The sequence below is a fragment of the Echinops telfairi genome, unplaced genomic scaffold, assembly GCF_000313985.2.
Source record: "Echinops telfairi isolate 266 unplaced genomic scaffold, ASM31398v2 ScPeMD7_7468;HRSCAF=8506_0, whole genome shotgun sequence".
In the NCBI taxonomy this organism is placed as follows: Eukaryota; Metazoa; Chordata; class Mammalia; order Afrosoricida; family Tenrecidae; genus Echinops; species Echinops telfairi.
Genome location: NW_022111369.1, coordinates 50,823,317 through 50,849,311, shown reverse-complemented (window position 1 = coordinate 50,849,311; position 25,995 = coordinate 50,823,317). Strand labels below are relative to the sequence as shown.

The 25,995-nt window shown below is 39.4% G+C and overlaps 1 protein-coding gene across 1 annotated transcript; it reads right to left on the bottom strand.

Moving 5' to 3' along the window:
• Positions 1–7,538: 7,538 nt before the first annotated feature.
• LOC101656163 (UDP-glucuronosyltransferase 2B17-like) lies at positions 7,539–21,898 on the bottom strand. Its single transcript, XM_004703172.3, has 6 exons — positions 21,150–21,898; positions 19,994–20,142; positions 16,051–16,182; positions 13,129–13,216; positions 12,079–12,298; positions 7,539–9,240 (listed from the first exon to the last, which is right to left on the bottom strand). The coding sequence occupies exons 1-6, from the start codon at positions 21,871–21,873 to the stop codon at positions 8,961–8,963; spliced, it is 1,593 nt and encodes a 530-aa protein (XP_004703229.1). The 5' UTR covers positions 21,874–21,898; the 3' UTR covers positions 7,539–8,960.
• Positions 21,899–25,995: the final 4,097 nt, after the last annotated feature.

Sequence of the window (25,995 nt, the reverse complement as noted above, 5' to 3'; positions counted from 1 at the left end):
TAAACATTTGCATATGTGCATGCCTTTATTTAGACCTCTAAAAATGCCCTTTGCCTCTTAGCTCTTTCCTCTATTTCCTTTGACTTTCCTCTTTTCCCACTATCATGCTTAGTCTTCATTTGGGTTTCAGTAATTCCTCTTGGTTACATTACCCTTGATCATGCCCTTCCAGGCCTCCTACACCCTCCTTACCACCGATTTGGATCACTTGTTGTTCTCTTGTCCCTGGGTTTGTTACCACCACCTTTCCCCCAACTTCCCTCTTTCTCATCTCCCACCAGGACTGTAGGTCTCATTGTTTTCTCCTCCAGATTGTTCATCCAGCCTATCTTATTTAGACAGACCTGTGGCGATAATACCATACACAAAAACAAGACAGAGCAAAACCAAGCAACAATAATAGTAAGGTATTTCACTGGGAATTTTGGTACATGAGTTCAAGTTAGATTTTCATTTTCTTAAAGTGAAGAATAGGAATCAATTAAAAATTTACTTAAGATATAAACAGCTATTATGAAGCTGGTAGTAATATTAATATTATTTTTCTGGAATAGGTAATAACAGTGTTACGAATCTTACAGTGGACATACAACATAAGAATGACTTGTGCTTTTTGTACTGTTGTCTTATATCCTCAACTTCCCTATGGGAATGGGGAACCCAAGGCCAGAAACATTTGTCCTGGATTGCAGACACTTAACTGCTAACAGCGAAGCTTTAACCTATGATGTCTTAATACCTCCGAGTGAATGCATTTAATCACTGGACTAAACACAGTATCCTGTGTGTTCATTGACTCGATATTAATAGGAAATTAAGACCAATGAAAGGAGCTCTGGCAGCACAGTGCTAGGTAGCAGTTTGAAATCATCAGCTATTCCATTGGAGAAAGACAGGTTTTCTATTCCCATAAAGATTGAGTCACAGGAAACTCACATGGGGCGGTGTTACCCTGTGCTTTAAGGTTGCAATGAGTCAATCTACTCAATGCTAGTGGGTTTTCTTTGTAGGTGCGTGCGTGTAGGGGGGCTGTAGTGGGGTGCATGGGTCCAAGACTGATCAGGAAGCATATTGGGAAGACAAGATACAGTCATCCTTGTCCATAAATATACAACACATGAGCTTTAGTGTCTGAGTTACAAATGAAAATGCAAATATTTTTTAGTGACATAGTTTACTTAATTTGCTATTTCTCAACTGTTTTAGGACTGTAAGGGATTCAACTTAATGTTTTAAATGGTATTAAAATTTGCTGTGGCTTTTAAAGCATTCATAGTTCTGGGGTTCCCATCAAGCAGAGAGTAAAGTGTGCTGTCATGTCAAATGTCAGGCTTTGTATTCTCATTAAGGAACTAAGAGTATCCAGCTGGAGACTTGATGGTAGTGTGGTTATGCATTGGGCAGTGATTCTCCGTAAGCCTTAATGACCACTCCATGGCAGGAAGAGCCTTTCTTCTGTAAAGATTTACAGTCTCAAAGACACAAGGGCAATAGGGTTCCTATGAGTTAGATGACTTGATAGTCGTGAGGTGGGATATGTTTGTTGTTCTTGTTAAAATGTCCATATACTTTTTAGAAGCTTGGCGACAGAAGACTGCACTTAGCCTTGTTAGCTCGTAGTGACTAGGTGTGAGGTTGGTTACATCAAGCACACCTGGAATTTAGCTGAAAACACAGGAATTGACAAATGTGGTTCACGGAAGCAAAAAGCTTTCTTACCAGGTTTATAGGGATTTTCAGAAACGGATGGGAACTTCTGAGTCTGCAAGTGGTTCTCATTGGAGCATATGATTCAGATTAAAGAGTTCTTTTTTCTTTGTAGTTTGTGAGGATTTGTTAGATCCAAGAAGGAAGAATAATAGGATTAACATTAAGCTCAGACCACCCATTTGCCCCCTTAGGATTTTACTATTTCATGTATTTTAAATAATTAGATAATGGACACTTTCTATTTGGGATTTTGAATAATTTTCTGTTATTTCTCTTTTCAAAACCACACATCCATTGTCTGTTACAGAGAAATCCATGGACGAGCTCGGGCTGTCCAGCAGATAGCTTTAGAAATAGACATTTCCTTTACTTTAAGCAGGTGTCTCTAATCCCTGTCATTAACTGCACAGTTTTGAATGAGATAAGAACAGACTCCATAGAATTGTCTTACTTGAGGGAATGGGGCAGGAGGTTTTGAAATTCTCTGAGACTTTTCTATTTAAGTACTGATGCGAATGCAGTCAATGTTTTGAGGAAAACAAGGAAATTCATTGGGAAGAAGCCATGTTACGTGCCATCTAATCTGTCGTGACTCATAACGACCTGATGTCCAACAGACGTACTCTGGGCCATCCTCACAGTTTGTTCTGTGTCTGGGACCAGTGTTTGTTGGAAGCTCGGTCCGTCGTTTTCACTGCCCCTCTACCAAGGAAAGAGCCCTCAGAGCGGAATGAAACAGTTCAATAGGAACGAAGTCTTGATAAAAAATGCTTAAATGCACCAAGAAGTTCACAGATGTCTTGAAACTGATCTCATCTGATCCACAAGAGGGTTGATGTTGGGTAAAAGTTCTCTGAGCACATTAGGGGCCCATAGGGAAATTTTGTAAGGAAGGAAAAGGGAATGGTTGACAAGATTTTTTTTTGGCCATGATTTTCACTGCCTGTCTCTGGTAGTTCTTGTCACAAAACCATCTTATGTGCTTTTGACATGCATGTTTTTGTCTGCAGACTCCATCTCTATGAGAGGAGGAACAGCTCTTTCTCTGGGAATGTGTTTCCTGGTTTCAACTAGCAATGTAGTCTAAATGGGATGTCGACTGGGAAAGAAGGAAAAATAACCAAAATATCAATAGTTCATCCAGCCCTAGAATCAAACCTGAGAGCTTCCTTGATAAATGGGGAAAATAATGATATAAATTTTGACTAAGTACAATCAACAAAAGTACTTAATACTTCCAACGAGACATTAGGAGCTAATAGAAGACAACCCCAGACATCAATGTGGTTAAATTTTACACTGAGATAAAACTCATTCAAGATTTGAGTGAATCTGGTTTGGCCCGATTACTCTGGGGCAAGACACTGAGGGCATGCAGCAGAGTAGCAGGGGTAGCAGAGTGATGAAACCCCCAGGGAGCACCAAAAATAGACTTGGGTAGACAGAGTATGGCACCCCATCAGACTCGACTGGAAAACACTTGTAAAGGCTAACAAACAAACCTTGAACTATTTATAGGCTTTTCCATTCTCGTCAGTGACTTTCTTTTTGTTATTGTTATTTTGTTCTTGCTTTCTGCTGCTGTTATTGTTTTGTTGGACTTGACTTCTTTTGTTGTTTTATTTGGCTTTGCCTGTTTTTTGCACTTGTTAATGTATCTGCATGTCTATCTAGATAATATAGGCAGGATAAATAATTCAGAGATGAAAAGAACGGAACCAATGGTTTCAGAGGGATACAGGAGAAAGGGAGGTGAGAGAAAGGAAATGGGGGAGGGGGACCAACCCAGGGACAAGGGAACAACAAGTGAACTAAAATCAATGAAAGGGAGGTTGTAGGACCTAGTGGGGCTCAATCAAGGGCAATGTAGCAATGAGGAATTACTAAACCTGAATGAAGGGCAAACATGATGGTGGGACAAGAGGGAAGTAAAAAGGGAATAGAAGAAAGAACTAGGGGGTAAGGGACATTTATAGAGGCCTAAATAGAGGCATGTACATATGTAAATATATATATAATGAGAGGGGATTAGAACTATGTACTCGTATCTATATGTTAAGAATTAAGGTTACAGATGAACACTGGGCCTCAACTCAAGTACTCCTTTAACACAAGAACACTTTGTTCTAATAATCTGGCATTTTGTGATGTTCACTATCGCTGAAGACAAAATAGGTGCATAAGAAAATGTGGTGAAGAAACTCATGGTGCCCGGCTAACAAAAGATATAGTGTCTGGGGTCTTAAAGGCTTGAAGATAAACAAGCGGCCATCTAGCTCAGAAGCAACAAAGCACACATGGAAGAAGCACACCAGCCTGTGTGATCATGAAGTGTCGATGGAATCAGGTATCAGGCATCAAAGAAAAAAATTCATATCATTGTGAATGAGGGGGAATGCGGAGTGGGGACACAGAGCCCATCTGTAGGCAACTGGACATCCCCTTACAGAAGTGTGGCAGGGAGGAAGCGAGCCAGTCAGGGTATACAGTATAGCAAAAATGAAACATACAACTTTCCTCTAGTTCCGAAATGCTTCCTCCCCCCACGATCATGATCCCAGTTCTACCTTACAAGTCCTGCTAGACCAGAGGATGTAAACTGGTACAGAAAGGAACTGGAAACACAGGGAATCAATCTAGAACCCCCTCCCAGGGGGACGAATAATGGATAAGTGGGTGAGGTGATGGAGGACAATTTAAGATATGGAAAATATAATCTATAATTTATCAATGGTTCGTGAGGAAGGGTGGGGGGGGAGGGAGGGTGAATAAATGGGGAGCTGATATCAGTGGCTCAAATGGGAAGATAATGCTTTGAAAATGATGATGGCAGCATATGTGCAAATGTGCTCAACACATTGGAGGCATGTATGGATTGTGGTAAGAGATCTAAGAGGCCCCAATAAAAGTTTTTTGTTTTGTTTTTTAATATTTGAGTGAATCTTGGTAAAGGAAATGGATGAGGTTTAGAGATACCGATGGGATTCAAGTAATGGAGAGTGTAAGAGAAAGTGAAGATGAGATTTGATTTCTGTTTGTGTAAAGTGGGAAATTGCTTGGAAACCATAGGCCATCAACCCTGCAGCCCTACTTTTCCCCTGTGGATTTCTTATTGTGTCCTAAAAAGATTCTGAAGGAACATGAGTTGAGTCTCTCCTGTCCAAAGTGTTGTTTTGAAGAGGTATAAATCAAGGAATGTAGAATTCCTTGGGGAGCAATTACAGACAGGAAACATCAACTATTTTCACATTTTGATATTTGGTTTAAAAAAGGTTTCCATGGTTTTGCAGCAACATATATATATATATATATATATATATATATATATATGTATTTTACTTTCTTGTTAAGTAAAAGCTTTGTGCCATCGAGTCAGTTCTGACCCATTGCGTCCCTATGCACAGCAGAACAAAACACTGCCTGGTCCTGCACCGTCCTCACAATTGTTCCCTTGCTCGATCCCATTGGTGCAGCCACAGTGTGAATCCATCTTCTTTAGGGCCTTTGTCTTTTGGATCACTACCTCTACCAAACATTTTGCCCTTTTATTCCTGCTAATAGTTCTTTTTCTCCCTACTCAAACTTGTGCTGAGAAAATTCTGAAGCAGTGCTTGTTGATCTGGTTTTCTATGTAAATTCCTGGCAATCAGACAGGAAAATGTCGCTATTCGATTTTGTCGTAATTTATATTTCTCAATCCTTTGTCTGCCAGACTTTTTCCCAGGCCACTCCAGAAACAAGTTTTTGGTCTCTGAGCTGAAGCATAGACATTCTGGAGAAATTCTACTCCTGTGAAGAGTTAGATCTTGAAAACTCACAGGACAATTCTACCCTGACCTATAGAATCGCTATGAGTCGGCATCAACTCAATGGCAGTGAGTTTGTTTTTTAAAATTGTAATTATTTGTAGTTTTGATCCACATAGTTGAATGCCTTTGCATACTCAATAAACACTGTTTTACTAATATGACCCTTCCAGCTACATTCCGTTATGTTGAGATTTAATATGCTAAAAAGGACCGAAGATTAATATCCTTATTTCTGGTAAAAATCCTCTGTAGTAAAAAATTCATGACCCGGGCCTGTCGTAAAATGTGTTAACCATCCACTCATGCCATAATCCAGGAACAGGGAAGCAGGGACATTTGGATAAGCAATGGATCCCCAAGCCATGGGTACTGGTCTGACAGCCTCTGGAGTAAGGAAGATATCCACAGAGAGTCTGATAATCTCTTGGCAAAAACTTGTTTTTCTGTGAACCTTGCTGCCTTTTGTCTCGTTGCTTTTTAAAAAAAAATCATTTTATTGGGGCTCATACAACTCTTGTCACAATCCATACATACATCAATGTGTAAAGCACACATATATTTGTTGCCCTCATCATTCTCAAAGTTCGCTTTCCGCTTGGGTTCCTGGAATCAGCTAATTTTCCTCTTCCCCCTCCCCCTCCCTCCCCTCTCCCCCCTCCCTCATGAACCCTTAATAATTTATAAATTGTTATTATATCATTTTATTAGGGGCTCATACAACTCTTATCACCATCCATACATACATCAATTGTGTAAAACGCATTTGTACATTCATTGCCCTCATCACTCTCACATTTCCTCTCCACTTAAGCCCACAGCATTAGGTCCTCATTTTTCCCCTCCCTCCCCGTTCCCCCCTCCCTCATGAGCCCTTGACAATTTATAAATTATTATTTTGTCATACTTTGCCCTGTCCGATGCCTCCCTTCACCCACTTTTCGGTTGTCCATCCCCCAGGGAGGAGGTCACATACAGTTCCTTGTAATCGGTTCCCTCTTTCCTACCCACTCTCCCTCTACCCTCCCAGTATCACCACTCACCACTGGTCCTGTAGGGCTCATCCGCCCTGGATTCCCTGTATTTCCAGTTCCTATCTGTACCAGTGTACATCCTCTGGTCTAGCCAGACTTGCAAGTTGGAATTTGTGTCATGATAGTGGGAGCGGGGAGGAAACATTTAGGAAATAGAGGAAAGTTGTATTTTTCATCGTTGCTACATTGCACACTGACTGGCTCGTTTCCTCCCCGAGACCCCTCTGCAAGGGGATCTCCAGTGGCCTACTAATGGGCTTTGGGTTTCCACTCCGCACTCCCCCATCATTCACTATGGTAAGATTTTTTGTTCTGATGATGCCTTATACCTGATCCCTTCGACACCTTGTGGTTGCATAGGCTGGTGTGCTTCTTCCATGTGGGCTTTGTTGCTTCTGAGCTTGATGGCCGCTTGATTACCTTCAAGCCTTTAAGACCCCAGACGCTATACTTTTTGATAGCCGGCCACCATCAGCTTTCTTCGCCACATTTGCATATGCACCCATTTGTCTTCAGTGATCTGTTCTCCACCTCGTGATCACACAGGCTGATATGTTGTTCCATGTGGGCTTTGTTGCTTCTGAGCTGATGGCCGCTTGTTTACCTTCAAGCCTTTAAGACCCCAGACGCTATATCTTTTGATAGCCGGGCACCATCAGCTTTCTTCACCACATTTGCTTATTCACCCGCTTTGTCTTTAGCGGTTGTGTCGGGAAGGTGAGCATCATAGAATGCCAATTTAATAGAATAAAGTATTCTTGCATTGAGGGAGTACTTGCCCACTCAATTTCTGAAAGAAAAAGAATTCCTGGAGAAATGCTTTCTTTTGCATAAGGGATACATATATTCCAAACAAATTCATGTTATTTTTATAGAAAGTATTTTCTGAAAATGCACAGTGAAAACACCAGGCTTTTTGAATTTTTCAGATCAATAGGTTGAGGTGCCATTGTTCATTTTGCTTTCCAGTTAGGATATTATACATAACTTATCATCAAAAGAGATTTATTTCAAGATTTACAAAATTAGAATAGTACGTTTCTTTTTTCAAAAATTTAACAAAAGGTTTTTTCAGAGTAGTTACTTTATATGCATGTAGGGAGACCATTTTAATTGTTTATAAAGGAAAGAGGAGGGAAAAATACAGAAGATTAGTCATTGGCCAATCTTAATATGATTGAGCCCTACCTTCACAATCCTCACCCCCAACCCCCGCCCCATGTACTGAGATTGGTTAATATCTGGGTACCTCTAGCCTGACTACTAATAATTTTGCCCTCCACCCACCTAACCTTGAGACCTTTTGAGATGGAGACTGTGAATCATGATTACCATCATGAGTTTTCATTTCTTTCGGAACCCTGTGTTGAAAGTACTTGTTATGGCACTTCTATGCATAGTTTTTATAATTTCCACCAAATGACTGTGTGGGAAAATGCAGATAAGGTATAGAAGGCTCTAATGAGGGGATGAGTTAATTTCTGTCATTCCACTGTGCATAAATTGAACCATCTCAGAAGCAGGGACAGAGAGTCTCATGACAAGTGGAAGGAAGGCCTGGAGAGGAGTACATCGAGGACCTCTGCAGGGTGGGGAGCAACAGAGGCAGCAGCAGAGACCATGAAAAAGGGGTTACAGCAGCAGAGACCATAGACAGGCAGGATTCCCAGCCTAGAGAATGAGAAAGTGGAGTCTCTTTAGTCGTTGGCACACTAACGGCATTTGATAGCACTTACTCAAACAGGACTGAGACCAAGAGGCCACATCGTTGTGAGACTGAGCACGTGCCTGCCAGTATGGTTGAAAAGCGGCCCTGGGGACAAAAGAACTGTCTCTACTGTTTTCTGATCTTTCTGCGAGTTCTTTGCCTCCATGGCACAGGTTTCCTAACCCAGCAGAGGGGTCGTGTGCCACAAGAGATGGTTGGTGTCCACACAGGGTAAATATGGTTGGAGGGTGGAAGCCGAGCTGCCCTCAGCCTCATGGGAATCATCCCAGGCCCTCTTGAGGCTGGAGGAAGTCATGAATGGCCCGCAAGTCATTTTCCCAAGTTCCAGTAGTACAAGGAAAAGACGTATGGACACCGCTCATATTTACACCAAGAGCTCCCAAGTTAGCCATATCATTAGATACATTTGATATAATTCACCTGACACATGGAGCTGCCCATTTCCAAAAGGATTTTGGAGAAGATTTAAAAACTAGCACAACACAGGATTATTCTTCTTGAGAGAAGAGTGGATGAAGCAATGTTATCACAATTTACCAGGTAAAATATCCAGGGAAATCAGAGATGGCGTGGGTGTGGCAAAATATGGAGAAGAATCTTCCTATCTCTTGAGCCATAGTGGTTGAATTAAATGCAATGACCTCGTTTAGCATATCTCTTAGTCTTAATTCTCAAAGAGGTCTACTCACTCTTTTTCTTCTTTCCTGACTTAAAAAACCTTTGACAACCAAACAAGCAACATTTAACAACAAGGAAAGTAAAGATTGCCACACAGGCCAGTAGAAAGCCAATCACATCCAAAGAGTGGTATTGGAACCAAGTGAGGTCAAGGGATGCTGGACGAAGGTGCTTGGCTCCTCTGTGGCGCATGACAAACTCAATCCAGAAGACAGCTCTATCCAAAGGCTTAACAGGCTGATCATGATGAATGGCTGATAACCTCATAGCATTCTCTTTGTAGCTGAAGGAAAAGCAAAGTGTAAACCAGAAAAGATAAATACATCAATTTTCATTGATATATTCCGCATTCGGTGTAAAGTTAAATACTAGTTTCATCTAAGATAATTATAGAGATGTTAGATTACAAGCTAGAATTTGTTGAATGCATAGGAATTCAAGATGTTAAGAAAATTAACATTACAAGTGGACATGTATTTTTAGGTTTGAGAATGGAATGAGTTAAATCATAAAGGCAATAAAAAATTAAAAATTTTAAAATTGAGTATCTGGTTTTATAATTATCTAGTAAGAACGTGTTAATGGGTCTGGTGTACAAGGTCCAAAATAATTCCACAGTTCAGAAGTAGAAGGCAGGTCCATGATGGGGCCGGTGGACATGTCCAGCCAGGGCTGATCAGGAGTTGGTATTGGCCAGAACTTGGTATTTATTTTATGGTAGTGATTTAATAGATAAACATGTCACAGTGCATTGGCTTCATTTGAATTCGAATTCTGACACTTCATCGTCACCTTTGGGCAAATTATAAATTCTCAGTGTGCTTCCTTTTCTTTCCTCTTTGCTAAAGTGGAATAAATGGGGACAGTGCTCTTATATGATTTTTTTGTGATAAATAATGGGTTGAGCTTTAAATATTAAAGTGTCTCTGTCATGTGAAAGATACCGTGTTGTTGGTTTTTGTTTGTTTGTCTGTTTGCTGTTGTTATTGTTGCTTTAGTATTGTTCTAGATCTGGCTAATGGTCAACATTTCAAGGCACTGGGGGTTTTTGTTTTGTGCTTGGTTGAACAATGAATGATTTTTGTTTAAGAAGAGTGAATAAAGGCAAGTGTCTATGACGCTAGCAAGAGCAAAGTGGGGAACTTCCCCATGTAATTGATAAAGTACACTCAGAGGGCTGTGTTTTTGAAAGTGTCTCACCAATTTTTAAGTAGTTTTGCAATATAATATGGAAAGACCATAATGAAGAAGTCACTTAATAAAAGCAAAGAACCTAGCTCATTGCTTAGCACATGGCAAGTATTTATATATTTCAGCTAATAAAGAAATCTTCATTTTTCAACTCTACCATTGTATTTATTAAAAATTAAAAGATGCATAAAGGCATTTATAGTAGAGATATTGGTTTATAGGAACTCAGTAAGTGAAAGGTATATTCCTTTTCAAAATAAAAGATGCTTTTGTGGTAGTCATTTAGAATGCGGTTGGTTTACTAAAATTAAAATAATTGTGCCTCCACTACTCTATTACTATCAATATTTTCCCTGAATTAACTGTATTCTTAATTTCATTATGACCCAAAATTTGAGATTATAACATAATTATGATGATAGTAATGACATAATTAAAGTCATGACATAAAACCAATAGTTTTGGTTTTAGAGATTTTGACTTTGGGTTTTGACAAAGGTTTGAAGGTCACTAAATGGGGAAGAGCTAGCCACTTTAATAAGTGGTGCTGGCAAATTGAATATCCATTTACAGAAAGGAAACAGTATCCATATCTTATACCAGAAAACCTAAAAACTGAATAAGGCTAAAAGAATAAAATGCAAGACAAGTGGATCATAATAAATTACGGATACCACTATGAGAAATGGGAATTCCACACATCATTGTGATCATTTGGAACCTGTGCATAGTTCAAGAGGCACTCATTCAAACAAAACAAGGGGACCCGGCACAGTTTAAAGACAGAAATGGTGTGCATCAGAGTTGTATCTGTTGACAATATTTATTCAGTCTGTATGCTGAGCTAGTAATTTGAGAAACTAGCTGTATGAAGAACACAGCACCCCCCCCTTTTTTTTTAATGGGCCTACCTATTAATTTGCCTAAACCAAGATAATAAGTCCAGAAGAGACAGGGAAACCAGAAATGGTAACCAGGCACCCGAGGAGGAAAAGCGGAGCATACTAACGTCTTGCAGGGGTCAAAACCAATGTCATGGACTGATCTGTGTATAAGCTATTGATTGGAAAATTTGTTTGCTACTTAAACTCTCACCCAAAGCACAGTGAAGTGCTTTCAAAAACTCTATTTTAACTTTGAAACAGGAACATTCCAGCATATCCTCTCCAAATAAATCACTGCTTAATTTCAAGATCTTTGAAATAAGACAAAACAATCACAACCAAACGAACTGAAACCAACCCATGCTCACTGCCATCGAGTTGATGCTGACTCCTAGCCATCCTATAGCACGGGGTAGAACTGCCCCTTTGAGTTTCCGAACTGAAATTGTAATTGTAACTTCTACAGAAGTAGAAACCTTGGCTTTCTCTTGAGGAACTGCTGGAGGTTTCAAACTGCCAACCTTGTGGCTTGCAGCCCAACTGGTAACCCTTGCTGCTACCAGGGCTCCCTATGAAAAGAACTAAGACATTGGGTACATGTATGCTGACAATGGGTTGGCTTTGGTGTCCTTATTTTTCAGTGATCTTAATTATATACATTTTCTGTCCTAGTACTTTACCATTTATTAGTGAGGGGATCAAAGTATTAGGTTAGAAATTTAAGAAGTATTAAATGTAATAGCTATTTGAGGTTGATTGTATCATGTTAGTTTTCTAAGAGCAAGCTATGTTAGAAAGGTTTAAAACATTTAATGATTATCATCTTAAAAGAAAATCACACAAAGTATTATTCTTTGAGCATTCATGGACTATATTTCAACCTGTGCTTCTCTCAGAATTCTTCCAATTCCAACTTCAGTGTTTCGTCTCATTCTCCTTATGGCTATTTCAACCTTCCCCATTTTCCCCAAACCTTTGACAAATCATGCCCACACCATCACAGAAAAACCCAAACCACACCAGAACCTCAATTGAGAACCACTTACGATGGGTCACTGATGACTGTCTTTAAAGCATTGAGCAAATCTGTACTTGTTACTGTGTCTATGTCCAGACTCACTGCTGCCCCCTTGGCCTTCATGTGAGCAATGTTATCAGCTTGATCTGCAAACAGGGGCATGCCCACCATAGGGGTCCCGTGGTAGATAGCCTCATAGAGCCCATTGGTTCCTCCATGTGTTATAAAAGCTTTGGTTTTTGGATGACCTAGGGATGGGTAGATTTTGACAAGATTATTCATTGTATACCTTAGAAATAAAACGAGAAATGGCAAATATAAGGAACTTAATCAGACAGTTTCTAGAAAACAAAGTGTCATCCTCATTTAACCGCATTTAAATTGCTTTACCATCTCTGACAGGAAGCAGGGAAGTCTCTGAGTAGCAGCGGAGGGTGTTTTATGGGAGCAATGATGTGGCTTGAAAGGTGGCTGAGAAGCTGTGTTGGATAAATTGAAAACAAATATTCTGGATGAAAGTACCTACGCGAGGAGGTGGGGGGAGCTATGTTCTCTGAAGGCATAAAGGGAAGAAAGACGGAGCCTGATATGCAGGGTGCCCAGGCCAGCATGGAATGTGTTGGAGGAGTGCAAGGAAAGGAAGGGGATACTTCACTGTGAAGCGTTTCATCACTTCAGGATAGAGACTTTGTTTATTGTTGGGCTAAATGGGAAATATTTCTCCGTCAGTGGCAAGTATAGGAGTGAACTGAGAGTCTGAGGAAAGAGTATGACCCACGAGGCTATTAAAAAACTCCAGGAGGTTAAATACCTTGTTTCTGGCCATAAGGCCTCTATGAGGAGACTGTTTAAAAAAATAGTGGAAACTTTTCATTATCTCTTAGTTTCATTTTTCTGTAAACCTTTTGATACTGCTCCCTCATGTATCATTAAATATTATTATATTTTATCTTCCCCCACCCCTTGAAATGAGAAAATACATACAAACAACTTTTGCTTTTGAGCTTTTCGATAATGAATGTTCAATAATTGGTTTTCAGTTTGGCTCCTCTTTCCAGCACTTGTTCCCTTTACTTACCAAGAAGGTCATTTTGAGGGAGCCACTTATAGAGCCGAGTGTTGGATCCTAAGGCACTTGGTTTCTTGCCATCATATCGCCACAGCACCTGTTAATATGAAGAGAATCCTTTAATCCATGAGTTGAATGTGAGTTAGAATCTTAGAGGAAATGAGAACAAAATGTTAAGGAATTACAACTACAACATTAATGAAATAAGTAGGACTATCCACCTTTAATGTGTGATCATGTATGGAATGTAATTGTCAAATGAAAGGACAAAATTTGTTGATGGCTCTATACCTGGCTACCACTTCCCTATGATGCTCAAACTTCACACTGTGCCTATTTATATATGCATTTGTCATCACAGTGTTAATGGTAGTAAAGTAATTATTAACTGTAAACATTACAGAGAGCATTTTAAAGATGATTTTGATAGATATAATTAGGTTAAAAAGTGACATCTTATTTTTTTTTTGTAATTCTTTTAAAATCAATAAATCATTGTACTGGGGGCTCTTACATATAACAGTACATACCTCCATTATATCAAATGGATGTGTACAAATATTGCTATCAGCCATTTCAAAACATTGTCTTTCTTCATGAGTCCCTGGTTATCAGTTATTTTTCCCTCCCCCATCCGTCCTGCCACCCTTGCAAAACCTTAATATATTATGTATTTTTATTTATACATATCTTACTCTGCTCCTCTGTCTCTTCACTTACAATCTTGATATTCCTCCCTCTAGAGAGGGGTTATTTTTGCCATCATTGCTATCAGTTATCCCTCCCTACCCTCTTCTGTTTCCCTACCCTCTTGAAGTTATTACTACCATTACTGTTTCTGAGGGGTTCGTCTATCCTGAATACCATAAATTGAAAGCTTTCATGTATACTGATGTATGTATGCTGGACTTGCTGGATTTTCCAGGTAAGACTGAGATCATAATATGGGGGGAAGAAGGATTAAGGTCCTAGAGAGATGTTGTGTGTTTCATTGGTGGAATACATTCCCCTGGATTTATCTTCTTTTCCATGTAGTCCCTCTGTGCTGGGATGGCAGGAGGAAGGTAAAAGGAAATAGAGGAGAGAACACGGAAGCAAAACTATTTATACAGGTAAAAACATAGACATGCACATATGTAAATATATTAATACATAAATACTGGAGTATTGGTCTATGTACATATATTTATAAGACACTACATTGAGGTAATGGACAGACTTTGCGCCTCTACTCAAGTTTTCTCTCAACACAGTTTTCCCTCTGACAGTCTCTGCAATGAGTGATGCCCACCTGCCCAACATGATCACTGAAGACAAACTGGGTGCATAAGCAAATGTGGAGAAGAAAGCAGATGGTGCCAGGCTATAAAAAGGTATAGTGTCTGGGATATTAAAAGCTTGATGCCAAACAAGCGGCCATCTAGCAGGGAATCAATAAAGCCCACATGGAAGAAGCACACCAGCCTGTGTGATCATGAGGGGTCGATAGAAACATTCATGAGAAGTTCAAAAATAAACAACCTTATTGAGGTGAAGGAGAGGGGTCAAGTTGCAGAGCCCATCTGGGGATAATTGTAATATCAAATTTTATCTGTCTTTTGACCCACTTAGAAGTTGTTTCCATCTTTAAAAACTTGAGGGGGAAAACGTGGATAAAGCCCTGGTGGATCCTCTCTGACCATAGACCTGGGATGTGAACCTCTTGATGTCATGCAGAGTGCTTTGGAAAGCAGATTATGGCAGATGGAGCTAGGCTATAATTTAACACCTTATCATGTGATTTCCCTTTGGTCTCATTGTAAAGTTGTTCTAGTTTTTAATATTTTCTATATTCTTTTCAATTGACTTTTTTCCCCCAATTTTATTTAGTTATTATTGTTAGTTTTTGGGTGGTGGTGGTGGTGAGGTTTTTCTGTATATAAAACCCAGGATAGGTAAATTTATAAAGACAGCAACCAGATTAATGATTTCTTAGGGGAACGGTGAAGAAGCTTGTGTGTGTGTGTGTGTGTGTGTGTGTGTGTGTGTAGGAGAGTGAATAACAGTAAGTAGAAGAAAGAAGAAAATGTTCTAAAGCTGATTGTGGTAATGATTGCATAACTCTTCTTGATATGATTGGATGAATGGATGATATGATATGTGGATTATGTGCCAATAAAATGTTTAAAAGAATAAAGGTTTAATTCAATACTACTCTTTATGTTTCAAATATTTATCCATTTTATAGAATATTGACTGGATTTTTAAAAAATTAAAAATCAAAATGTCATATTATTATTTTACTTATTAAATATTGTATTTAACTTCTATTGGGGGCTCTTACCTCTTTATCAAATCCATCCATTCATCCACTGTGTCAAGAACATTTGTACATACGTTGCTATCATCATTTTCAAAGCATTTTCTTTCTACTTGAGCCCTTGGTATCAGCTCCTCATTTCCCCCCCTCCCTCCCCCTTCTTCCCTCCCTCATGTACCCTTGATAAGTCACAGACTATTATTTTCATACCTTACATCATTCTCTGTCACTCTTCACCCACTTTTCTGTTGCTCATCTCCCTGGGTGGGGGTTCTATGTAGATTCTTGTGATTGAGTTTCCCTGTCTCCCCCCACCTTCCCCTTATCCTCCTGGTATCTCTGTTCTCATTGTTGACCCTGAGGGGTTTATCTATCCTGGATTCCCTGTGTTGCGGGCTCTTATCTGTAGCAGTGTGCATGCTCTGGTCTAATCCAATCTGTAAGGTAGAATTGAGGTCATGATAGTGGTGGTGGTGGTGGTGGTGAGGGGGAGAAAGCATTAAAGAACCAGAGGCAAGTTGTTTCATCGGCACCCTGAAAATGTCATATTGTTTCAACATATTAATAGATGTATATTTGTTTTCTATCGGAAACGAGATAGAATGGAGCTTTCATAAAATTTCCATATCTACCTTTTGTGGAATCTGAGCAAGGGCTGATGCAATGATATGGGCCGTTTCTTCTGTGATGTTTTTGATCATTGACCCAAGACTGAACACCACAATACCATGTTTTCCAGAGCTCTGGACAAACTCTTCCATTTCCTATGAAGAAAGAAATAGCTTCATCATGAAACAGTAATAAAATAATGAAAAGTGCTTAAAGATTTGACCACACACAACTTCCATGCAGGGGAAAATTAAATGTTGATAACCCAAACCAAACCTCTTACTGTAAAGTCAGTTCCAATGTAGGACAGCCCTACCTGCCACAGAGGGAGAAAGAAGAGACTTTCGACTCCCATAAAGGGTTATCTCTCCCTATCTTCTTCAAGGGAGACAGGCCAGCAGGTTGTGTGTGAAAGTCAGGGGATAGTTGTTCTGTGGAGTGCTTCTGCGGGGCCAGAGCCATAAAGGAACATGTTCAGATAGCCACAATCGCTGAAAATGGTGATAGTGAGAAAATGGCTGAGCTGGAAGGCAAAATCTATCATCAAATGCATGCTTTTATTTGCCCAGGGACAGCGTTTTAAAGGAATAGATCCAACTAGGTGAAGGCTGGGTGCTATTGGAGATGAAGATATACATTCAACAGGCTAAGCCGTCTAACAAGTGACTTTAATGTAATAGTAGAAGCACTGAGCAAATCAAAGGTAGATGTCATGGAAATAAGCGATGAAAAACTAAACTCTGAAGATCTCCAAGCAAATCTCTCCCTAAAGTGACTGGTGAGTATTAAAATGATGTAGGAAAACAACAACATGGGTCTGATTAATATGAAGGGTTTCCTAACTGATGCAATCCTGATGTCATCAGAAGAATGGTTAGAGGAGAAAGGTGAAATTCTACATATGCAGATGAGCACAAAGCGTTTAAGGGATCAGTATTTGCTGTGTTTGACAGCTAAGACGTTCGTAGAGACCCTTGGCCAGAAGAATAAAGGCATAGACCTGTTCATACTTTTCAAGGTTGATTTCTCTGTTGAAAAGAATGAAGAAAGAAAGCAAAAGAAAGTAGAGGCAGAATTACAAGAGCAAGAAGAACAGCAAGTTAGTAGAAGATGCTGAAATGAAGTCTCTGGAAGAAGACTTGCTGAAATGTCCTGGGTGACGTGGCTCATCAGAGCTGTAGAGCAGATGAACATAAACCGTTTGCAAGTCCTGGAGGAATCAAATGGATGCTTTATCGCAGGAGCACATAGTGGAGTATTTCAAGAAAAAGTGAAAGAAGTATTGGATATAGCCAAAGGTGCACGTAACAGAGACCTACAATTAAAAGACACAGACGTGACATGTGAAGCGCTAGAAGCAGAGGGGGATGGGCAGCCCTGAGAAAGCTGGACGACCAATCAGAGTCTCTGAACAAATGGGAAATGAAGTTGCGCAGGCGCGGTTGGCAAAGGTAAAGACAGTTTCAGGCTAAGAAAACGACCTTTGATTGTGAAGATGAGTGTGATGAACATGGTGGTGCAGCCGGACCAGAGAAAGCGCAAGCAAGGAAGCAGACAGAGGAGAGCCTTCATCCACACAGCAGAACATGGTTCCCGGGGACCAGTAGTTTAATGAACCACTGTAACATTCATTTCATTTGTGTTTTCATCTGATTTTCTCTTTGGAGATTTTAACCGAGGACATTGAGTTAGGTCCACTTCAATGTATCATGCAATCAATTATAAGCTATATAAAAATAGGACACCTCCCCTCCAACCCCCAAACCAATTAAAAAAAAAAGAATGGCAGTCTCAAGAACCCACAGAAGCAGTTCCACCCTGTTCTATAGGGTCCCTATGCGGTGGCATCAACTCAATAGTAGATAGCAGCCTGTCCCACCAAGTAGAGCTGAAGCCCCTGCATTTTCTTTGGTTTTGTTTGGCCGTAATCTTTATGGAAGGAGTTCTCCAGAGGTTTCTTCCGTGTCCCCATTGGGTAGCTGGGGCCCACCAACCTTTAATTAGTTTGTTGTTGGTGTTAGGTACTGTCACGGGAGTTCCAACTCAGAGTGACCTTGTGAAGGAAACATGGTCAGGTCTTACACCAGCCACCCGATTGTCATGTTTGAGTCCACTGTTGCGCTACGACGTTAATTGATCTCCTCACTGCTCTTCCTTTCTTCTCAGCCCTCCTACTTCAGCAAGCAATGTTCTTTACTAATAGAAGTTTCCAGAAGGAGCCATCAAAGCACGATCTTAACCCAGCTTTACTCATAAATAATAAAAGCACACCGTGAATAAGGACTGTGCTTAGCCGCTAACCAACAAGTTGGAAGTTCAAGTCCATCTAGAATGAAAAGCGTGGCCATTAAGTTCAGGAAAAACAGGCAATGAAAATTCTGAAAAGGACAGTTCTGCTCTGACACATGTGGATCTCCGGGAGACAGAATCAATTAGAGAGCATCTGGTTGGTTATAGTTTTACCTAAGCACCTGTTTATTCCAGCAAGTTTTCTGGAGAGTTTGTTCCATTGGGAGGCCTTAGGGTGCCACGGTTTGCCTATGAGCACTAAGGGAAAGTGAACTGTGGGGGATGATGGCAAATCTATATTCCTTTCAGCAGCCTAATCCCTTAGGTCACATTTTAAGCTTCTTCATATTTTCTCAGCTATTTCCATAACATGCACAATTATGCCCAGGGGTTGAGAATTTCTTTCTGTTTTTAAAAAAGAGACTTTCTAATATTAAGAAACAAAAACTTTAGTTTTGGAACTTCTGTGAAATAGTCCTAAGAGTCCCACTCACAGGTTAATTAAAAGAAAAACCGGAAAAGTTGGAAAAACGTAAGCAGGTCCTCCCGCTCATCTGATTGCCCACATGCTCGTATCCACTTTAACTAGCCGCACAGGTTCTGTTTGCTAGAGAATATAGTCTTGATTTGCTGGAAAATCAGTTAAATGACAATTATTTCTGAAGTGACAGACACAGATTAAATGACAAATAGGAATTGTAGTAATAAGCAAAATAGCAATTATTTGCAATAGTTAATATTCTTTTAGGATTATTTACTTTGCCATATTTGTTTCCTGTTACTACCTTCTGCTTTCCATGAACCCACCACACAGGTGGGTAGTTCTGTAAGAATAGTCCTGACTCTGTTAGCTTTCTAGCCTAGTTTCCTAACAACTGGTGCCTGCAACAAAATTCTCATCTAAAGGGTCATCCATTCCAGTCTTGCTCCTGCACACTCCAATTCAGTAACTGTATTTTGAGGGATCACTTAGAAAAAGGTCACTGATCATATCTTCTCCTTCACGAACTCTTTCCAGCTACCCTCTCCTATACCATCTACCACGTTACTCTTCGTCTTCTTGTTCAACTAACTGCGAAGATCATGGGGGGCTGCCATTGCTGTTGTAGCTGCCTGCCTTCTTTCTTTCCCCTTGTAGGGTCTGTCTATGCCTATACACCATTCCCTTTAAATTTCAATTACTGCACGTTACTTTCTATGAACCCTGCTTTCATTCTTACAACACTTTTCACATTGTATTTTCAATACTTGCTTTCATTCTACTTTTTCCACGTAGAATGTCAGGTATGTGAGAGCTTGAGTGATGTGGGGAAGGGAAAACCATGTCTGGACGCACGGTTGTTGTTCTCTTGGGTACCATTGAGCTGGTTTCTGGCTCGTCGTCATTCTGTGCACATTAGAATGAAAAATGCCTGGCTCTGCACTGTAGTCCTGGAAGATGATAATAGCTCTGAAAACAGACTTTGAAAGTACAGCATTGTCTTATGTGTTGAATGATGAAGGCTCTAATTTATCAGACCCTATTCTCAAAGTCTCTCAGATATTCCATTTTATTGTGTCAGGCTACATATGCAAGTCGCTTTGTCGCATCCCCACCTGTATTACTTAGTGACACATTCTGAGCGAAGAAGGGAGAGTCATTTCGAGAAAAAACAAAATGAATAGCAATGGGTATACCTTGGGCAAGGGCTGGGCAGGTTTGCAGTGCAGCCCTCCCACAAAGTCAAAATGCGGCAAGAAAGGGCGAGGGTATTCAAAATCCCAGTAGGTTCGAATCAGCCACATTTCCGCTTTCCTCATGGTTTCAGATAGCGTAGTTGGTCTTCCTGAAATTTGAGCCCCGAAATCAATTAATCATGCTATACCCATGAAGATGCTTTTTGCAGAAATACTCTCCAATTTCTGTAGTTTAGCAAAGCAGGCCCTTGACCCTTCGTTTTCCAACCAAACTACAGGTTTTGTCAATGTCCTTCAATTCCTAGTACCAACCTAGGGCATTTGAGACAATTTAAGAGCTGAACAGTATTTTATCATTAAAGAAAACTATTTGTAATTAAGAGCTGAAAATGTTAAAAGCATGGAAAATTATGCCCATTGAGTTTTGACACACCAGTAGACATAGTGACGGCTCCTTCACATAGTTTTGAAAGATCCAGACTAGTAATTTGTGTGTTAACCAGCCAACCATATCATAGGCCTGTAAGAAAGGTGACTGACAAGTACGTAATAAAGAAATGTGGAATTGTTACAAACCTTAAGTTTCTCTAAAAACATTTATTCAGAATTACATTATTTTGATGCTGACTATTTAGCTAGAAGATCAATAAAATATTGAAGACATAAATTATACTTTTTTGAGTCTGAAAGATTACCACTCATTACACAGAATCTTGAGGAGGTAATGCTGAAAATCTTTTGTTAGTAAATAGGGAAACTGAGCAGCACAAAAAATAATTGTATTGATGGTCCATAGATGTTTATGCTACAAGCAAGTCTCACACTTTAATCTACATATCTCTGTTCATCCATCCCTTCATTGAGTTTTGTAAAGGTGAAAAGACTAATGAAATGGATATATAATTAATTAAAGAAATTCTAAGTATGTTTATTTTGCAGTTTCTGACTTCCTGGAGTTTCCTGGTCCATGGCTCCCAGGATTCTTTTAACTAATTCTATAGTGAAAATATTTCCATAATATTTATAAGATTTATACATCTTTTCACATTTTCTCCTAACAAAAATTATATTCCTCTGTCTTTTTACTTACACAAATTCACCTGTAAAGGCACAAGGAAAGTTGGAGCGGTAGTGTACTTATAAAAACATGACTTACCTAGTACTTCACTGTAAAATTGATCCCACTTTTTCTCATTCACTTGCTGGAACCAAAAGTCAAAGTAAAGCACATATATCATATTTTTTACCCTCTCCATGAACGTCATGCGATCCTGTAATTCTGACAAAATAACAGGTACGTAAGAAGGAGGCGTTAGGAGTCCTCCACTGTACTTCTCATATGAATAGCCAGTAGTGAACCGGACAGTGTACAAAAAGGGTATATTAAGCAGCTCAGCTAGCAGTTCACCACAAGGACTGACGGCATCTGCAAACAAGACATCAAACTTTGATTCTTGTAGTTTCACCATAAGTTTCTTGTTCAAAACTACATCTTTACAGAGCCTTAAAATAATATCAGAATATCCCCAAATAGATTCTTGTATTACTGAAAAATATGCAAAAAATGAATCTTTTGGTGCCTCATATGTCCATTTCTTAATCCATGTCATGAATAAAAGCTCCATCTCATCTTTAGTAAGAGCTGTAGGATAAACCTCAAATTTGATAGAAGATGGTTTGTTGGAATCAATAAGAATGGAAGACGACGAGACTAGAACAGTCACCTCATGGCCCCTCTGAATAAGTTCATCCAGTATTGTCTTGATATTGAGCCAATGGCTGTATTCTGTTGGCCACACCAGCACTTTCCCACAAGTTCCACAGTTGAAGCAACAACTCAGTTGAATCAGCAGAAGAACTGAGATCCATTTCATACACATCTTGGTTAAATAAAATCCTCCTTTCAAATGGCTGCTCCCCTCTGTCATGGCTCATGCTTAAATCCTAGGATAAATCAATTAAGAAGTTAAAATTCAACTCTCACAGGTCAAAGTAAACACATTACACGGTTGCAGAAAGTGGGTGCCAAGTGATAAAAGCAAAGGGTACGTTGACCCTATGTTTTAGGAGTGCCCTTAGTACCACTCATCATGAATGCTCCCACACAGCTAAAAGTCTGTAACTTAGCATTTGCATGTTGCCTCTGTTATAGAATAGATTTTAGAACAGAGGTAAGGATACGGCCACTTGTGATTGCAGATCCTGTGACACAAGAATTAAAGAAAATAAGTGTAGAATTGCATCAGCATTTTTTGACATACATTAAATGTTAAAGGCTGTTTCAGGTGAAATCTTTATGGACATATTACTCACATACCAACAATTTATCAATTTACAGTGTACCATCCAGTGGTTGTTAATATATACACAGTGTTATATAATCACTAGTATCTATGATGAAAATATATTATTTTAATCATTCAAAACCAAATTTTATACTCCTTAACTATCACCCTTCAGTCCTTAAAATCTGTGAGTCCCATTTCTGTTGATACATAGTTTCTTATTATGGACACTTCATATAAATAAAATCATACAATATGTGGTCTTTTGTGAATTTTTTCATTAAAGATTCAATATTTAGCTATGTCAAATTATGTACAATATATCATTTCTTATTATTACCAAGTACTGCATTTTTACACAAAATACAAGTGCTTTTTATGTTTGCTTGCCAAGCGCACTCCCTCTCCCCAGTATGTATTTTTCTGCTTTACTGAGTTTTGTTGTACACATTTCTGATAAAATTAGCATCTCACATGTAAATATCTCCCAAGACTAGGAAGCAGTTGACGAACAAGTGTGTTATTTGCATGAAAACACCTTACTATGTCGTACGGATATCCCAGTTTTCCTCCTACTTTGATCAGTTGATAGATGCTTAGGGTTGTTTCCACTTTTTAAAAAAAAATCATTTTATTGGGGTCTCATACAACTCTTGTCACAAGCCACACATCATTTGAATCAGGCATGTTTGTACATATGTTGCCCTCATTCTTTTCTAGACATTTGCTTTCTATTGTGCCCTTGGTATCTGTTCATTTCCCCACCTTGTTTCCACTTTTTTGAGTATAATCAATAATACTTTTAAGGCACATTCTTTTACAAGATTTGTATCAGCATACATATCCATTTCTCTTGAGAATATGCTTAATCTATGTTTAACGTATACCACTGCTTTTCCAAAATGGCATGTATGAGGGTTCCAGTGTTCTCAGCATATAAAAAAATCATATTAAAATTTGTTTTATTTTTGTGAAAAGATACACATAGCAAAACATAAACCCACTCAACTATTTCTACACGCGTGATTCAGTGATCTTGGTGAAATTCTTCACATTGTGTCATTCTTGCTATCTCTATCCACATTCATTTACTATTCACTTAGAACCCTCACAACACTTATTATCTGTATGGGCTATAGCCATTCAAGCCAGGATAAAGCTGTGTGTCACTGTGATTTTACTTATATTTCTCTGATAACTAATGGTCCTTGACCTTCAAGGAATGTCTATGTGCCAGATTTTCTAATGGGACATGGTGTCAGTTCAGGACTCACTTTGCTTATCAGTGGAACTGAAGAAAACTTCAAAGTCCATTCAAGGATCTATGTAAGCTGTTGAATATGAAATCATTTTCTAAGGAAGTAATTCATAGTGTATTCTCTTCTACATTGCTTAGGAATTTGCAGAGTGAAGAATTTATATTGCCCACGTGCCATAAGCTGGGTTCTCTAGAGAAACAAAATCAGTGAAGCTCAATTGTGAGTCTGGTCAGTGAGTTCCATATGGCCATTTCAACAAATGATTAAACCCATCAGAAAAATAGAGTGTTATGGAAGGGATGATTGGTGTCAGAATTAGTGAAGAAAACTGGAAGGTGGCGGTATGTCTGACCTCTGCCTCATAGGAACTGTCCTTGAGCTGATGTTGCATTTCATTCGCCTTCTCCCCTGTGAAGTCCGAGGAGGGGAGCTGCCAGCTGCACACCCTTCTTGCAGTCATGTGATGGGAAAAGACTCTAGCTGCCTGCAAAGAACCGGGCCTGAAGAAGCACCCTGTGATCCACTGCTTGTATCCTCGTGACTCTGATTGCCACAACAATTACTACCATTGAAAAGATGAATATAATGTTGCTAAGAGTGGAAATGATGATGCTGAGGTCCACCCACACTACATTTAAAATTACTATTTGAATGCATTCATAATTCATTCTTATACATTATAATTAACAACATTGAACGGGTGTCTTAAGGACAGATATAATGCCTCTGGTATAGCCTTGAAAGCCGACTTGACTATAAAATCTATTTGGATCAATTTCTTGTACCTCTGTCCTATTCTCCAAAAATTTTCTAAATTTCATTGTTAATTAGGATGATTTAGTTGGTTTTTTTTTTAATTTCCCACTGACCCACTAATATACCTACTATTCAGCTTTGTTTGGTTTCTTGAAATGTCACTTTTCTTTTCCTGTGATTGTTCAGTTGAACATTATTTGACTTCTTTCCTACTTTGACCTTATTTTCTCTGACACGTGATTCCTGGTAAGTTTCCAGCAGGCTTGTCTGGGGACTCTGATCTTTGTTCTAAGATTTGGGGCACTGCCACTCATGCCTCCCTTCTAATATCCCCCCATTGCCAATGTGTTGGTTCTGACCCTTGGCGGCCTCACATGTGTCTGGGGAGGACTGTGGTCCCTAGGGTCTCCAAGGGTTGAGGCACCCCTGCGTAGTTCTGAATTTTCAACCTTTTACTTAGCAGCAGAGCAGATTAATTTTTAAGAAAACCTTATAGTCAATAGTTAATGTTTGCATAACTGGGATCTACTTAACAAACGTAGGGCCATTTTCTAGTGACTGGTCTCCCCTGACAAAAGTCCAAAGTACATAAGATGTGTGTCACCATCCTTACCTCTAAAGAGCATTCTGGCCATACTTTTTTTTTTTAATACTATGTTTTTTTCTTTTCAGTTTTATTGGCACATAATCTACATCATACAATTCAATCATTCAATAATGTCAAGAAGAATTGTACAATCACTACCACTATCAATTTCAAAACATTTTCTTTTTTTCCCCCATGACTAAATCCCCTTTAGTTCTAGTGCTCCCTCCCCCTCCTGCCTCCACGGTTTATTCCCAAAATCCCCTCACCTTACCCATCTGCCCCGACTCATTCTGTTTCCCTTAAAAATCCTTGCCTCAATTATCTCTATGCATTCACTCCTTCTGTGCTTCATAAACTGTGAAATACAATGGAAAAAATAAAGAACAAAAAGGAAATGAAGTAGTAAAGACAAAACAATAGCAATGTAAAGATAAAAATACCACAGTGAGCAGGAAATAAAAGACCTCCATTAATATTCAAAAGGCCAGGATCATGCAAGGATCCCTGCACCTAGAAAGGATTCATGTCGGGTCTAGAGGGAGGTCAATTGTCCAAGTATCAAGTTATCCAGCCTAATCCTGATTACAATGATCTATGTTTGATAGTAAGGCTATCCAGACCTATGCCTGTGGCTGGGGAGTATCTACCAGCAACTTCATCTGACTAGCTACTCTGCCGATGGGTTTTGGATTCCCACTCTCCTCCACTGCCTTCCACAAATTCAGTGTTCACAATTTAAGTTCTTCTCCTTTTGTCATATTTTCCTTTTGTTCTTGCCATCCTTGGGTCGCACAGGCTGGTGTGCTTCTCCATGGGGACTTAGTGGACTGAGTCAAGTCCTCGCTAAGATGACTGGTTGTTTCAATACAAACCTTTAAGACCACAGACACTTCAGATTGGTAGCTGGGCACCATCTGCTCTCTTCACCACACTTTGCTGTAGCACCCTTTCTTCAGTGATCATTTGATGAAGGCAAGTATCGAACCAGGCCATGTTATCAGAGCTTACTGTTCTTGTATTGGGGCTAGAGTTAAGTAGGCACCCAGAATCCACCTGCTTGCCCATGGAATATGCGGGACTGAGGTTTACTTTGTTGGTTGTCTTACGACAAAA

Excerpts from the sequence above, each read along its gene's own strand:
- LOC101656163 (XM_004703172.3), bottom strand. The coding sequence starts at position 21,873 with ATGTGTATGAAATGGATCTCAGTTCTTCTGCTGATTCAACTGAGTTGT. Across the intron at positions 16,183-19,993 it reads CTGCCCAGCCCTTGCCCAAG|GAAATGGAAGAGTTTGTCCA; the intron begins GTATACCCATTG and ends CTTTCTTCATAG. Across the intron at positions 13,217-16,050 it reads TTGCTCAGATTCCACAAAAG|GTGCTGTGGCGATATGATGG; the intron begins GTAGATATGGAA and ends TCATATTAACAG.